Source organism: Camelus ferus, chromosome 4, assembly GCF_009834535.1.
Source record: "Camelus ferus isolate YT-003-E chromosome 4, BCGSAC_Cfer_1.0, whole genome shotgun sequence".
Taxonomy (NCBI): Eukaryota; Metazoa; Chordata; class Mammalia; order Artiodactyla; family Camelidae; genus Camelus; species Camelus ferus.
Window position 1 is genome coordinate 29,790,799 of NC_045699.1, and position 15,213 is coordinate 29,806,011.

The 15,213-nt window shown below is 43.6% G+C and overlaps 1 protein-coding gene across 4 annotated transcripts in view; it reads right to left on the minus strand.

Moving 5' to 3' along the window:
* The window catches only part of RCL1 (RNA terminal phosphate cyclase like 1), a 111,652-nt gene that overhangs the window by 85,840 nt on the left and 10,599 nt on the right, over positions 1-15,213 (minus strand). For 2 of the 4 annotated variants that reach the window (XM_032477730.1, XM_032477731.1), the window contains exon 1: positions 1,754-2,054. The exons of 1 other annotated variant lie outside the window; for it this stretch is intronic. In XM_032477730.1, the coding sequence (XP_032333621.1) occupies positions 1,754-1,889 (136 nt within the window). In that variant the 5' untranslated portion in view covers positions 1,890-2,054. Of the gene's footprint in view, positions 1-1,753; positions 3,926-15,213 lie in introns of those variants that run through there. One more of the 4 variants, XM_032477729.1, reaches the window with a different exon arrangement.

Consider the following 15,213-nt stretch of genomic DNA (forward strand, 5'->3'; position numbering starts at 1 on the left):
TTTCCCCCTAGATATTAATAAAGTAAGGCAAATAAGGCTATACATAGTGCTCCTCCTAAAATACCAGCACATCTGCCAACCAGTACTACCTTCCTCAGGTACCACAGTCTGGCATCCTTTCAGGAAAATGCCAAGTGGCCAAGTCCTGTTTATGTTCACGTAGCAGTAAAGAGATGCTCACAAAGAGCGCAAGAGGGAGAGAGGGAAACATCCTCTGGAACATTAAATATTAGTTTGGAGGCCACCTGTGAAAAGACAACCACTAACTTGTGTCTTATGGGCACTATAAATTAGAAATCCCAGGTCTCCAGGCTAAGGTACCTCTCTTTCTTTCTTTAAAAAAAAAAATGTAGGCCTAGTGTTCATTGAAGTAGAAGCCTGACTTCTTACCAAATCCAGCAAGTGGTGAGTTCTCTAGGCCAAACTAGGGATGAAGAGAGCTGGCTGGGAATGCCACAGAGAAGACCAATCAAACAATTGCTTTGCCCAAGGGCCAGACTCAAAATAAGGGTAAGATATATTGAAGGGAAGAACACTTGGCAGAAATCATGCCAGCTGTCCCTCCTAACTTCCTCAGTGTTTTTGAGCAGTACAGTGAGGGTAGTAACCATGTACCAACACAAGTCTTTCCTATGTCACCAGGTTCCTCTCCATGGTACTGAGGTTCATCTGGTTTTTCCTTCCTAACCTTCTACCTCCATCAGTGACATGGCATTTTCCCTTTGTGTGCAACCAATCACCATTCAAGAGAGGCAGAACTGTAACCATCCAGACGATGTATTCAGACAGATAATGAAATGGCTGGCCACTTAGTATAGGAGCCAGTGCAAAATTAAACACATCAACAGGACCCAGAAAGCCTCTAGGACCAAATGCAAACCCTCTCCTTCAATCTGCAGATAGGTTTTTCTTTCTATTTCTTTAACTTTTTCCCCCAATTTGGGATAGCCAGACAGAAGCTTTTAAATGCATGTGTCTTACTCCAGGGGATCAGATGAAATTTTGAGTCATTTAACTTGACGTGGGTTTAAATGGGGCCTATTATTCATCTATCTACCTTTGTGGGGCAAAAAGAGAGCTTGGAAGCCGGTAGTTTAGCGCTTGTCACCAATTGCCAACTAACGTCAAGGCAATTAGGCCCATGACTGTTAAAAATTTATCTCAAAGCTCCTGTCCTGCGCACATCAATCACAGTCACGGCTGAAAACAAACAAAGAATTTTTTTTAAAATTCTTTAATACACACTCAAGGAGATGTGTGAGGGCAGCCGAGAAATCATGGCGACAGGGACAGCCGGTGTCCAGAGGGGCAGCTGCTTCTGAGACCTGTTTTGGGACGTGGGACGGAACCAACCAGTGGTACTTTTCTCTCCAAATTTCTCTCCATCTTTACATCGTCCCCTTCAACACATTTGGGTCCAACAAACTGTTTTTCTCCTTTGAGAGGTTTATGGCGAAAGCAAGAGGAACTGAAGACAAGCGAGGGGGCGATGCCTGGGATATGTTGCAACACGTAAAGCTGGAAAACGTGTAGCTGTTTACTACCAGCGCCCGGGAGACGCCGAGCGCAGCGCGCAGCTGAGCGCACCCCGCGGGGCCCGACCCCGCCTCCGCCACAGCCTCTGGCGCGTTCGGGCGTGGGGGCGACGCGCCACGAGCCCTCCCTCACGCGCCCGCGGGACCGGGAGGTTCTCCGCGGGCCGTCTCCCCTCCGCCCCCGCGCCCACCCCGCGCGCTACCCGTTCCGGAGTTACCTCGAAGGCCCGGATTGTCGTCTCTGGCCCGAATCTTTCGGATTTTGACTGGGCGGCCGCTCAGAGTGGACAGGACCAGACGCTGGCGCAAGAAGTTGCAGCCAGCGTAGCTGAGGGAGTGCGCCTGGGTCGCCATGTGCACGCCCTCCGCAAAGGCGCCGGCGGCCGGGGCGAGGCGACTTCGGACGGACGCGGGGGCCGTGAGTCTGGCGGCGGCGGCGACAGCGGCAGTGGCGGCCCGGGTTCTCTCCCGCAGCCCCGCAGCCCCCGGCGCGTCCACGTGGTTTGGAACAGGAAGACAGAGAGACGAGACACCGGGTCAGAGGGGAGTGGGGCGGAGCCGGTGACCGCCTCTCCACCTCCCCGCCCGGCTGGGGGCGGGCCCCGCTCCGGGCCACGCCACTATTGGTCCGCCCTGGATCAGGGCGGTGCCCGCGCCGCGTCGCTATTGGCCCGCTCTGGAGCAGGGCGGTGCCCGGGCCGCCCTACCATTGGCCAGCGCTAGAGCTGGGCGGTGCCCGGGCCCCGGCAACAGCGCTCCGCGAGAGTAGCGCAGGGGGGCGGCCTGGGAGCCGCGGCGCAGGAGCACGTTTTGTCCGCCAGTCTCATCCGAGTTTCTGCCGGCGTGGGGGCAAAACGGGGCGACAAGCTGGGGTTGGGTGCTTATCACTTGCCTGGTGCTTACAGCACTCACTACTTACGGCAACCTCTGGGATACGGATGGTATTACCTCCCTCGCCTTTTTCTTAACAGAGGAGAAACCAAGATTGGCGCGCTTTACCCTGTTGCAGACACCGTGCTGAGCGCGTAGCCGGCGCTATCCCCTCGCGCCCCGCTGTAACCCTGCGAGGTACTGCCATTCCCGCCCTATACATAGAGAAACACTCGAGGACCAGTGCAAGGCTGACAGTGGCAGCATGCACTGGAACCCAAGTCTTCCAACACGAGGCCATTGCTTATGAGACACCAAGCTTTGCCACTTTCACACTGGTCTCTTCCTTTACAGTCCAGTCACTGCACTTCATGCCTACTCAGGGCTTCTCGCATGTCTCAAAATGGGTAGTTGTAGTAACTAACACATACACTGCTTTTCCCTCTTTCCCTTCCTCTTCTCTTTCACACCGAAATTTCCCCAAAGATTGGATTATGTCATTCTTCAAAGCCTTCAAAGATACGCAGTTAACTATCAAATGGCTACAAACTTTGGAGTCCCATACCATTATAATAATGTTGGTTTGCAGCCATTTTTGGACAATGTCACCAGATCATGAGTTGGAGAACACACGGTGGGAGGGGGGATCTGGAAGGGGTGGGAGCTTGATTAAAGACTAAAGAAGATAGCTACCCTTATGTGGATAAGACTCAGTTACCAGGAACCACTGGGGAGGTCTGAGTTTCCCTAGGGTGACAGGTTATTAGAAGTGTATGTAAAATTTACAGAATCAGCCTTGAGGGAGGTGGCTAATCCATTGAAACTATTGCCATTTTTTGAGGCTGACTTTTAGAAGTTGACAGTATTGAAAACTCCATTACCTCTGGACTGCCTCCCTCGAATCCTGCTGTGGGGGCTGCCAAAGGAAGCAGAGCAGCCATCACACCAGGAATGGATTTTTTTGTGCATCATCTCATTTTAACTACCTAACAACATTAAAAAACAACTAATATCCTCTGTAGCAAACCTTGTCAGTGCTCTGTTTATATCCCTTCAATTCTTAATATTTTCAGTGCAAACCTACTTAATTTTCCTCCCACAGCACCTATACATCTTTATCTGAGGAATTTTTCCCACCTGCCTAGAACTCAGCAGGCCAAAGGATGCTGGGGAATTAATGCCCCTGTCCACCCCCACCCCCAGAGTCCTCAACCAATGACTCCTGGGAGTTGATTTATAAACATCCCAGCTCCTTTAACCCCTGGGTGAGATGGCTCTGAGACATAGATTCTACAGTGTTTCCCCAGGGTTCCCCAGAGGTTTTTAGCTCAAGTTACCCACAGGGGTTACTTGATTAAGTACCTTCTACAGCTTCCTTCCCTTCCTTGTATCCTTCTCACCTCCCTTCTGGTATTTCCTGGGACTAATTCCCAAATAAACTACTTTGACTCAAATTATTGACTTAGGGTCTTCTTCTGAACAACTCCAGTTTTGTTTTGTTTTTGATTGGAGCATTTAGACCATTTACATTTCAAGTAATTATCAATAGATATGTATGTATTGTCATTTTGTTAATTATTTTATTTGTTTTTGTAGTTCTTTTTTGTTCTTTTCTTCTTTTTGGGGGGGGTGGGTGGGAGGGGAGGTAATTAGGCTTGCTTATTTATTTATTTATTTATTTATTTATTTATTTATTTATAGAGGAAGTACTGGATATTGAACCCAGGACCTTGTGCATGTCAAGCATATGCTCTACCATTTGAGCTATACCCTCCCTACCCCAGGCAATTCCAGTTATAAGTCTTGATTTTTAATATTTGAGAACTGAGGTTCAGAGAAAATAATAAATGACTTGCTAAAAGTGATATAGCTAATAAATGGCAGAACCAGAATAGAAACTTCATCTGCCTCTCTGTCACTGTCTGTCTGTCTCTCTCTGTCTTGTCTTGTATCTTTGGAACCCTGAACCTCTAATAAGAAGTCTGGCCACCATGAAGCTGTCATGCCAGAGAGACCACACAGAAGGAGAGTGCCAGCTGTTCCAGCTGACAACATCAACCACAGACATGAGAGTGAGGGCGCCTTCAGATATTTCCAGTCCCCAGCCAGCCTCTGACAAGTCATTGGAGCCACCCTAGCTGACACCAGATGGAGCACAGATGAGCTGTCCTCACTGAGGCCTGCCCAAACTGCATAATCCTGAGCTAAATACATGATTGCTACTGTTTTAAGCTATGGGTTTGGGGGTAGTTTGTTACATAGTAATGGATAATGGAAACTCCATATCCCTGAATTCTCTTCCCTATGTAACTCTGGATTAGCTAGCTATAAGAAACATCTTGCATGAGGTTTAAAAGGCAGAAGTGAAGTCACAGCCCTATTCTTTATGTTTGAAAGGTCACTGTAGGGTACCAGGCTCTCTTGCAGCTCACATCCTACCTTACTGGCACGGGGCAGCAGCCAGGCCCATAGTTCTTCCAGCTCCCACCTGATCCTACAGTAGCAACTCCAACCCTTGGGCCAGCTGTGCATTTACCTCCACGACAAAGGACACCATTTTCTGCTGGTCACTCACATCACTGAAGTTGGAGGCTTGGGGTTAGTGATTGTGACTGATGCAGGTTCCAGCTCATCCTGCTGACTTTGGGCCCTATCACCAGGCATAAGACAACAGCCTCATACAGCCTGTGAAATCAGCCCCCACAATTGTATAAGATCAAATTCCTTCAAGAAACCTCTAGTGAGTGTTTCTCCCTTTTTTATTGAACACTTACTAGCACATAAGCCATTACTGAAAGCTTACTGAGATTAAGGCTCTAGGCTAAAGGCTTTACAAACATGCTCTCATTTGGTCCTCATACCAACTACCTCACAAGTTGGATTATAAATCTATAGAGGTTTATGGTACAATTCTCTCTACTTTTGCTTATTTTCAAAATTGTTCATTACAATTTTTAAACATGCTCATAGAATCTTCTTTTACACTGTATCTTGCCTTGTAATCACTTCCACAAATACTTCCATTTTAATAATGATAAAAGTGTACTTGGCTCAGCAATGGATTTGGGGGCCAGAGTAGAAATGGATTCTTCCCAGCCCATGGAGAAAGTTGCTCAACACCACACTTCCACCCCACTCTGCTATCTCATCATCTCCTTTGTTCAAATCATAATGGTTCTATGGGCTTTTTCTCACCTTAGCCTGGACCTGATGCTTACAGTGCTCCAATTTTAAGATGAATTTTTGTGTCCAATGCTCTTCCTCTGGCCTCCCACGGTAACTATTCACAACTACATTTTTGCATATCTATCCTTGATAACCTGTTTATGTGGCAACTTTCCTAATAACACTTTGTGTGTGTGTTTCAGTGAGTAGGAGGATTGTGTCCTACCTAAATGATGACTAACCTAAATCAATAAACTAAAACTGTCTAAAAAAGTGCTTCTCAAACCTTAGCATGCATCAAAATTGCCTAAAGGGCTCGTTAAAACACAGATTGCTGGGCATCATCCCCAGAGTATCTTCAGTATACCTGGGGTAGGGCCTGACAATTTACACTTCTCACAACTTCCCATGTAATGCCGATGTTTCTGGCTTAAGGACCACACTCTGAGAAGCTTTACTGGAAAAAAAAAAAAGACATAATGGGAGTCCCAGGAGGAGAGAAGAGAGAGACAGGGATAGAAAGACTATGTGGGCAAAAACTTCCCAAACTTGATGAAATGCATAAATAAACACATCCAGGCAGTTAAAGTCACTAGTTTAGAAGTTCAGGTTTTAGCAGTGGAGCCTCCAGATGAGAAGCCCGTCCTGACTGACACCTTGATTACAACCCTGGGAGGCTCTGAAGCACAGAACCCAGGTAAACCATGCCTGAACTCCTGACCCACAGAAACTGAGATCATTAGCATGTGTTCAAGCCACTAAGTTTGTGGTAATTTGTTACACAGCTATGGAAAATTAACACACTGGATTTCAAACCCAGGTCTATCTGACTTCCAAAGTCTGCACTCTCTCTCCTACACTTGATTAAACATATAATGAAATATGTTAACTGAGGAATTGATGGAGATTACAGGCTTTCAGTGTCGAGAAACACAAGTCATATGGTCCATCCCCTCTACAACGAAGAGATCGCCCTCTCCCAAGGGAACATCTCAGAAGGTTGGGATACTGAGCTAGAGGACAACAGCCTGAATCCCAGTTATATTTAGATGATGACTAGGGACAACCATAACTAACACTTTTAAAGATTTCTTAGGATTCTTGGAGATCTCCTGATTGTGATATTTAACTTCTATTTTTCTATCATTGTTAGCAGTGAAAACACTGATAAAGTTTGAAAAAGTTTGTGTGCTTCAGAGCCTTTGGAGAGGAGCAGGGTGGGGAATCTGAGTCTTGTGTCACAGACAAACATAAACTACCTTCACTGACTGTGAAAGTGAAAGAGAAGTGGGTGGTCAGCTGGTGATAAACACTCAGAGCAGAATTTTTAAGGCACAGGTTTCCACTCTGGAAGCCATCACATCATAATTATGAAACATTAGGATTTATAACTATGAAACCTCAAATGTGAATTGACACTTAATACACAAATGTGGCATTGTTACATAAATGATATATTCCTGATTTTCTAGGACTGTCTTACACTCCCATATATTATTCACTGCCTCCATCAAATCATACTGATCACTCATCAAATCACACGTTCCAATATTTGATTCAGAGCCATCTATATTACAACTCTTTCACTGTTTTAAAAATATTTAACCATAAAAAATAATTTACTGACTCATTAAAAGTCAATAGTATAACTTTAGGGTATCCAAATATCCATTCACTGGTGAAAAGATAAGCAAAATAGAGTATATCCACAGTGGAATATTACTCAGCATAAAAAGGAATGAAGCACCGATACATGCTACATCATGGTGAATCTTGAGAACATTATGCTAAGTGAAAGAATATTGTGATTCCATTTAAATGAAGTGTCCAAAACAGGCAAACCTACAAAGACAGAAAGTACATTAGATGGAGGCAAAGATGGTCATTAGAAAATCTAGACTTCTGTTCTACCAGATCAGCAAGTCCAGCATGAGTAAGCCACCTCTTTCCCAAAGGCACCAGCAAATGAGAGGGTAGAGCTCTCATTGGCCCTGCTTGGATCACATATGCATTTCTGAACCAATCACAGTTGTTTGGTGCTCTGATTGGCCAAATCTCAGTCAAGGGCTTACCTACTTTGTTTACCCCCAGAGAAAGTAATATCAGTGTCTCTCAAACTACAAGAATAGAGCAAGAAAAAGGAGTGGCTCCCCTAAGGAAAATTAAAGTGCTGTTATCACAAGAGGTAACAGATGCTAGGCAGGCAAAAACAATACATGACCACTTCACCAAACTCACACAAGACCAAAAAGTCTCATCACCTAGAACCTCTTCATGACTTTGTGGAGTTAAAACATAATATGTTGATATTTTTCGAACTCAATTCAATCCCATAAATGTTTATCTAATACCTACTAGAGTGCTAGGGTTGGCTGTGCCAAGCAATGTACAAGGATATAGGATGAAGGACCAAGAATGTAGAGATGAGCAAGACTCAGATCCTGTTTTCAGGATGTCCACAGCCTAATCCAGTGGTCCTTGAGCTTTACTGTACAAAAAGTTCACCTGGGGATCTTATTAAAGATGCATACTCCTGGGCCACAATCTAAGATTTTCTGATTTGGTAGGTGTGGGATTGTCTCTAGAAATACGTATTTTAAAAATCCCCCCCAGGTGAACATGGTGCCTGGGGTCCAGGAACTACTCTTTGAGATTCTCTGATATGATGGAGGAGAAAGACATGCAAAAAGGAAGACAGAGTAGCTACAAGACCAGTATGAATGTCTGGGAGGTGCAGAGGAAGCAGTGTCCCTGTTTAGCTTATATCACACATTTTGCACAAGATAAGGTTTTCAATAAAGGAAAATATAGGATTATATCCAGCCTATTGTGAATGTTTCTGATTATGATGAGCCTGGGGATATATGGGAGATGAGATGCTAAGAGCTGGCCTTCATTCATCACTTGTAGCAATCCTGCTATATTTGCTCTACTTTAATCCCATTAGAATTTTTAGTGATATTACAAATGAATTTACCCTCCAGAATTTATCCTACCCTTCAGCACTTTCTTAACTGAAAATCTTCATCCTTATATGTTAATTTCAAATTGTTTCAACATATTTTCACCTTTAAAAATAATTTACTTTTATATGTCACAAGGGTTCCATTTAGATTGACTCTCCTGATAATAAGAAGGCACCTTACCTCATGAGTAAAACATAGGTGTAGTTCATCAATATACTGAAAACTGACTCAGCAATCTTTTTAATATTAGAAGAAGTTTCTGAGCCTAGAGTTTCTATCACTTTAGGATATCAGAGACCAGTAAAATTAAAAGGAAAAAAAAAAAGGAGACCTATTGTGGTGGTTTAAAATACATCCACAAATTCTTTTACACTCCCTTCAATAGGTAGATCCTAATTCCCCTTCCCTTGAGTATGCTTGGGCTTAGTGACTCACTTCTAATGAATAAAATATGGCAGAGGTGACAGTATGACTTCTAAGACTAGGTCACAAAAGGCACTACAGCCTTTTGCCTGTTCTTTCTCTTGGATTCTTTGCTAAGTGAAGCTAGTTGCCACACCACTAGGATACTCCAGCAACCCTGTAGAGAGACCACATGACAAGGAACTGAGGCCTCCAGTCAATAGCTGTGAGTGAGCCATCTTGAAAGAGGACCATCCAGGCTCAGTTAAGCCTTCAGGTGATCGCAGCCCCAGCCAATATCTTGTCTACAGTCTGGGTGAGACAGATAGCAACCCAGAACCATTCGGCTACACAGCTCTTAAGATTTCTAACACTCAGAAACCATATGAGATAAAACAGTTTGAACCTGCAAAGTTTTATAACAGTTTGTTACGCAGCAATTGATTAACTAATACACTGACAAAAAGATGCTACCCTTTTGTTTAAAACAAAAAAAGGATTTTTTGAAAAACAATCATACGTTACCAACTTCATTTCATAAGGCACATGATTAAAGTCTTTTAACTTTTTAATGTGTATGGTTTTAACATACCAGAGAGTAAACCCTCATGTATTTATCTACCTAATTCAACAATTATTAATTCATGACTAATCTTATTTCATCTAAACCCACAGCCAGCAACTTATATCCATCTTAACTAAGTTTGAAGGAAATCCCAGACATCCTAATATTTCATCTATAAATTATTCTAAAAGATATATATCTCTAAAAGATAGTTTTTTAAACATAACCAAATACCATTACAGTACCTAAAAAGATAATTCCTTAATATTGTCAAGTATCCAGTCACTATTCAAAGGTTTTAAAATTTGTTTAGTTTGTTTGAATCAGTATCAATTGTTTGATCTGTTTCATAGGTCTCTTTAATTTAATGATTCTCTCATGTCTATTTCTCTCTGTCTCTGTCTCTCTCCCTTCTTCCTTGCAATTTATTTGCTGTGGGAACTACTCTGATTGTCTTGAATGTAGAGTTTCCCACAATCTGGATTTTGTTGATTGCAGCCCTATGATGTCATTTGGCATGCTCCTCTGTTCATGGCATATAGAACTGTATATAAATTGATTATTTGATCTTAAGTGGGATTTCTCAGGCTCAGCACTATTGATGTTTTGGGCCAGATATGTCTTCATTGTGGGGAGCTGTCCCATGTGGTGTAGGATGTCTAGCAGCAATCTTGGTCTCTGACCACTAGATATTGGTAGCACTCCGTCTTGGTGACAACCAAAAAATATTTCCAGACACTGTCAACTGTCTCCTGGGGAGCAAAAATGTTGAGAGTAACTGATTGAGAGGACTCCTAAGATTCAGGTTCAATTTCGGGGGGTGAGCAGGGGACAGAAGGCATACTTTATAGGTAGGATGTGCACTTCTGTTGTGAGGCGGATAATGTCTAGATGTCTCTTCTTTCTGTGTGTTGTTCTGTCCTCTATTTGCAGTAGCGTTGAAACTACTTAAGAGAACAAACTGTTTGCAAGCCCAGTGAAGCACCTCAAAAGTTCACCTCTAAGTTTTTAAAAACTACAAATTACATGCTTTTTATATTGTTAAGTCATTTTTATTCACCCATTAAAATAAGGCATATGCATTTCACTGCCCACCTGATTTTAGGTTTGACCATGTGTTATGCTTTGGCTAGTGAAATGTGACCAGAAGTTACATGTGTCACTTTCAAGCTGAAGTTCCTCTTTCCCTTTCCCATGGTGATCAGTATCTTTCCAGCTGGTAGCTGCTCCATCTGCCTGGGTTCAGAAGTGAGGATAAATATGATGCAGCAATCAACCCACCATGGACATGTAGCCCGAGTGAGAAATAAACCTGTGTTGTTTTAAGCTAGTCCATCCTGACTAATACATCAAAGAATCTTTAATGCGGCTCTGTAGTATGGAGACTTCAGGTTCCAACAGTATAAGAATTAGAAAAGTGTACCCCTGAAACAATGCAGAAGAACCAAATGATTATTCTATAACTAAAAGAATGATGTTTATCATCTGTGGAATCAATAGCAATTTACAGACCAATTAAGTAATTAATTATTCATGGAATTCATTGGTTTTCAAAGCTTGACAGGATCTTAGAGATGACCAAGTAAATCCAAAGCCCTACATGACATACAGCCCCCTGTACCATTCCCAGAGATTAAGTAGCCTTCCAGGATCTTCTTGAAAACCCACATGGATAGGCAGTTTATGTCATGTGAAGCAGCAAGCTCCACTTCCCAATAACTCTAATTGTTTAGAAGTCCTTTATATATCAAGTTGACTTCTTTCTTCCTCTTATTGCAATGCATTGGTTCTGTGAGTAAATTTAATCCCTCTTGCTACAAAGCCCTTGCCATCTTCTCTTGCTAAAATATACCCATCCCCCCCTTTTTGGCCTATTCCTCAATGTCATTATTTCCAGACCATTCTCTTTCCCAGTCCTGCACCTCTGGACCATTCTTCAGTCTAATAACCTACAGGACTCTGAATTTGACATGCACTGGCCTCTACTCCCTTTCCCTGGCCTTTCCTCCCTACTCCCCTCTGCCACCTTCCCAAGCTGGTTGCTGCTGTAATGGAGGCCCTGCCACAGCAAAACAAACCCCTGAAAGATACTTTTTATGCAACAGTCCTCTAACAGATCAAAACCACACTGAGAAGAATAGCTAAGAGTTATGTCTGGGACTATAATGACAAAAAGAGGACAAATCCCTGAATTTTGCCTTCAGGGACAAGTATTGGAACAATGGGCTTATTGTATAATGACAGCCCAGTGATTTTGGGGACCAAGGTTCTCTGAAACCAGAGAAAGGAAACCAGAGAAGGGAAATCAGCTGCAGGGAATTCCAAGAAACATCAAGATGTGGGTATCTCTTGGAAGGAAATTTCCAGTGATTTCTGGAGAACATTTAGTAACTTCTGTGCTTATATATGTTTGGTGGGTAAAGGCAAGTGCTTACCCAAAAGATATTCATTCAGAAGTTTCACACACTGAGTCTACTTTTTTATTAAAAAATGTTTCCTACTTTTTCCCTAAATTATAAAATACCGTGTGCTGTGGGAAAATTTGGAAAACATGAAAAAATATACATAAGTAGAAATTAAATCATGTATGACAAGTACTTATACAATAAAATCTTTCCATATTCAATAGACAAAGGCATACCTATTAATAATTGTGTTTGATGTAACAAAATTATGGTGCAAAATTATTTGTCTGTGTCCTTAAACACAGGATTCAGAATGTTAGAGCTTTAACTCTTTCCTTTCTGCTAGAATTATAGAATTTATTACAATTCCTTAACTTGAATAAACCCCATGATTACTTCATGGCTGACCAAACTATCAAAGAAGTTTCCCAGTTCAGCTGTTTTCAATGGCCCATAAGAAATATTCATAGTCGTCTCAAACTCAACATGTCTAAAAACTGAATTCATCTTCCACTCAAATCTGAGGTTTTTCCTAGTCATGACATTCCTTTTTTTTTTTAAGAGATGAAGTAATGTTATTTTTCTGGTTCACCAGACTTATTTACAACATCAATGCCTCTCTCTTTTCTTCCCAACATATTCACGAAGATGGAAATTCTTCCTTTATCTCATCACAAGGAGAACTTTTCCTTTTATTCTTTTTTTCTTTCTTTTATTTTTATTGTATCCCTATGAGAAGATGGATGTTAGCCATACCTAGTGTGGTAATCATTTCACAACAAACATAAATTAAATCATCATGCTGTACATCTTAAAATTATACAGTGATGTGTCAATTATTTCTCAGTAAAACTGGGAAAAAAAGAAATTATTCTTTGAACTGTCTCTAGAATTCTATCCCTTCCTCTTGAACGTTATGCTACTACATTAGGCCTCACCCACTGAAAAGATGTTAGTAAGGATAATTCAAATTAATGTCCATCCAGCTGCCTCCATTACAGACCCTAACACGTCCTTATGTTTTATCAAGTCCTTTTTCTGAAATGTGTGATAGCCCCTCATTGTTTCTTGATTAAAGTATAAACAATTTAGTCTAATGTCATTCATCTTAAAACTATTTATCTACTCTGTACCAGGCATTGTGCTAGGCAGAAAGGATACAGTGATGCACTTAACAGACAAGATTCCCTGTCCCACAGTGCCATGATCTAGTTGGGCAGATGGACAATAAAGTGAACCACAAGATAAACATATAACTTGGGACAACTGCTCTGAAGGAACCAAGCAGGGAGCCCAAGAATCACAGGGAGGGTCTACGGGTTGGTGAGTAATCTGTAGATTGGGGGAGGGGGCTGAAAGAAGAAGTGGGGAAACCAACAAAGAGGTTTTTCCCATTGTCTGGGCAGCAGATGACAATGGTTTGGATCATTGTGGTGGCAGTGGAGAGAGGGAAGTGGTCATATTGAAGATATATTTAAGAAGTAGAAATAATAGGACTTGCTAATAGATTTGATATGAAGGGGAAGTGGAAGGGCTAAATCAAAGATAACATCCAGCTGTCTGGTTTAAACAATTTAGTAGATGGTGGTGCCAGTTCTGAGGTGAGGAATATAAGAGAAGAGTGGATTTGGGGACTGAAATCAGGAATTCCATATTTGACCTAATCAGCCATCTAAGAAGATGGAGGAACCACTCCCGGGATCACAATAGTAACAGCCACCAGAGAACAGGCTCCCATGACCCCATTCCTTAAACCCAGCTCTCCCAGAGGGAGCTTAATCCTCTGGGCTCCCAGTGGCTGATCCCCATCCCAGCTGGGGACACAGCCCAGAGCAGCTTTGACCTTGGCCTCGTGAGTTTATCTTCTACAGCCTCCCACTAGGAAGAGTCTGGTCAAAGCTCTTCCCCAGCAGCACCTGCTCCTAACCCTCCCCTGGCTTGAGGGGAGGGGATTTCTTCTGAAGACTCACCCATCCAGCAGGATCACCCCCTCTAGACTATCTGTGAGAGAGGAAGAAGGGGAGCTCCTCCCTCACATCCTTCCAAGGGTAGGATCCCTTCCAGCAGGAAGCACTGTCCCTGCTCTGTGCCAGGCATTGTGCTAGGCAGAAAGAATACACTGTTGATCCCCTGTTGATCAAGTGGAAATAGATTTGCCTCTCTCTGATCTGGAGGATGTGGCCTCCCCGTTATGAGCAGAGAGAGGCAAGGTCAGCCCCTCCCTGGTCCACAGCCATCCTGACGCTGAGTCCTGGCATCCTGTCCAGTCCAGCGCTGTTGGCCAGAGCCTGCCCCCTGGGAATAGGGCCTCTGGCTGGATGACTTCCTGCCCCACTCCAGGCAACCCTCCCTGGACAACACCAGCCAGATTTGCCTCCTCTGTTGTAAAGTGTGTTGTGAGGCCCCTGGAATGTGCCCCTAGCTGGCTACTCTCACCTCAACCACCAGGGCAAGGCCCCTGACTTCCTGGAGACAGATATTACTGCTAGTGCTGTTGCTTTGATCAGTCAGGCTGCCCAGAATGTGTAAAACTCATTCTCTGAGGTTCAGGGCTTGGTCTGAACAGAGATCATCTGTGCTGCCCGCAGCTGGGGCAGACTCATCTCTCCTGTTTCCAGGGAACAGCTAGCTCCCTTGGGCCCAGAGAAGCCCCTCCTCGCAGGTTGGGGGAGGGGACATTGAACAAAGACAAGAACATCTACCACTTGACACACTACTGCTTGGTGCTCTCCAAGAGCCTGGCTACTGACCCCAACCACTGGTAGTTGTGGGCCAACCTCTCATCATGAGGACAACCAAACCCACGTGGGGCAGCTTGGAGGATGCCTTTGCCTGCTGCTGAGACCAGGAGCCGGCCAGAAAGTCCCAATTTGCTTGACCCTTCCCAAACCGTCAATGACTTTTGAACTTGACTGTACAAGGAATAAAAAGAAAAGGAATGGGAAACTGTATCTTCTCTCATTACTTTTAAGCAGTTCTATCTAGTTTATACTGGGTCATTCAGCACTTGAAAGTTCTTTTAACCAAGTATGTCCCTGATTTGCCTTTAAATTGTGCCTTCCCATAATACCGAGACTGTGCTGAGAGCAGGGGTTTTGCTTCTCCTTCTTTGTGTCTATAGCTCCCCTTCTTTGCAAAATGCTGGGAACTCCCTCCCCCCTTGCCTCCAGAGGGCCTCTGGCTAAAAACTCCAGTGCTGGGAGGAAAAGCAGCTCAGCCTCTAGCCCTGGTTCTGCCAGATAGTCTCCCCATTGCCCCACGCCAGCCCTATCAGTTGTTTGCACATAGATGCCCCTGGGGGGCGG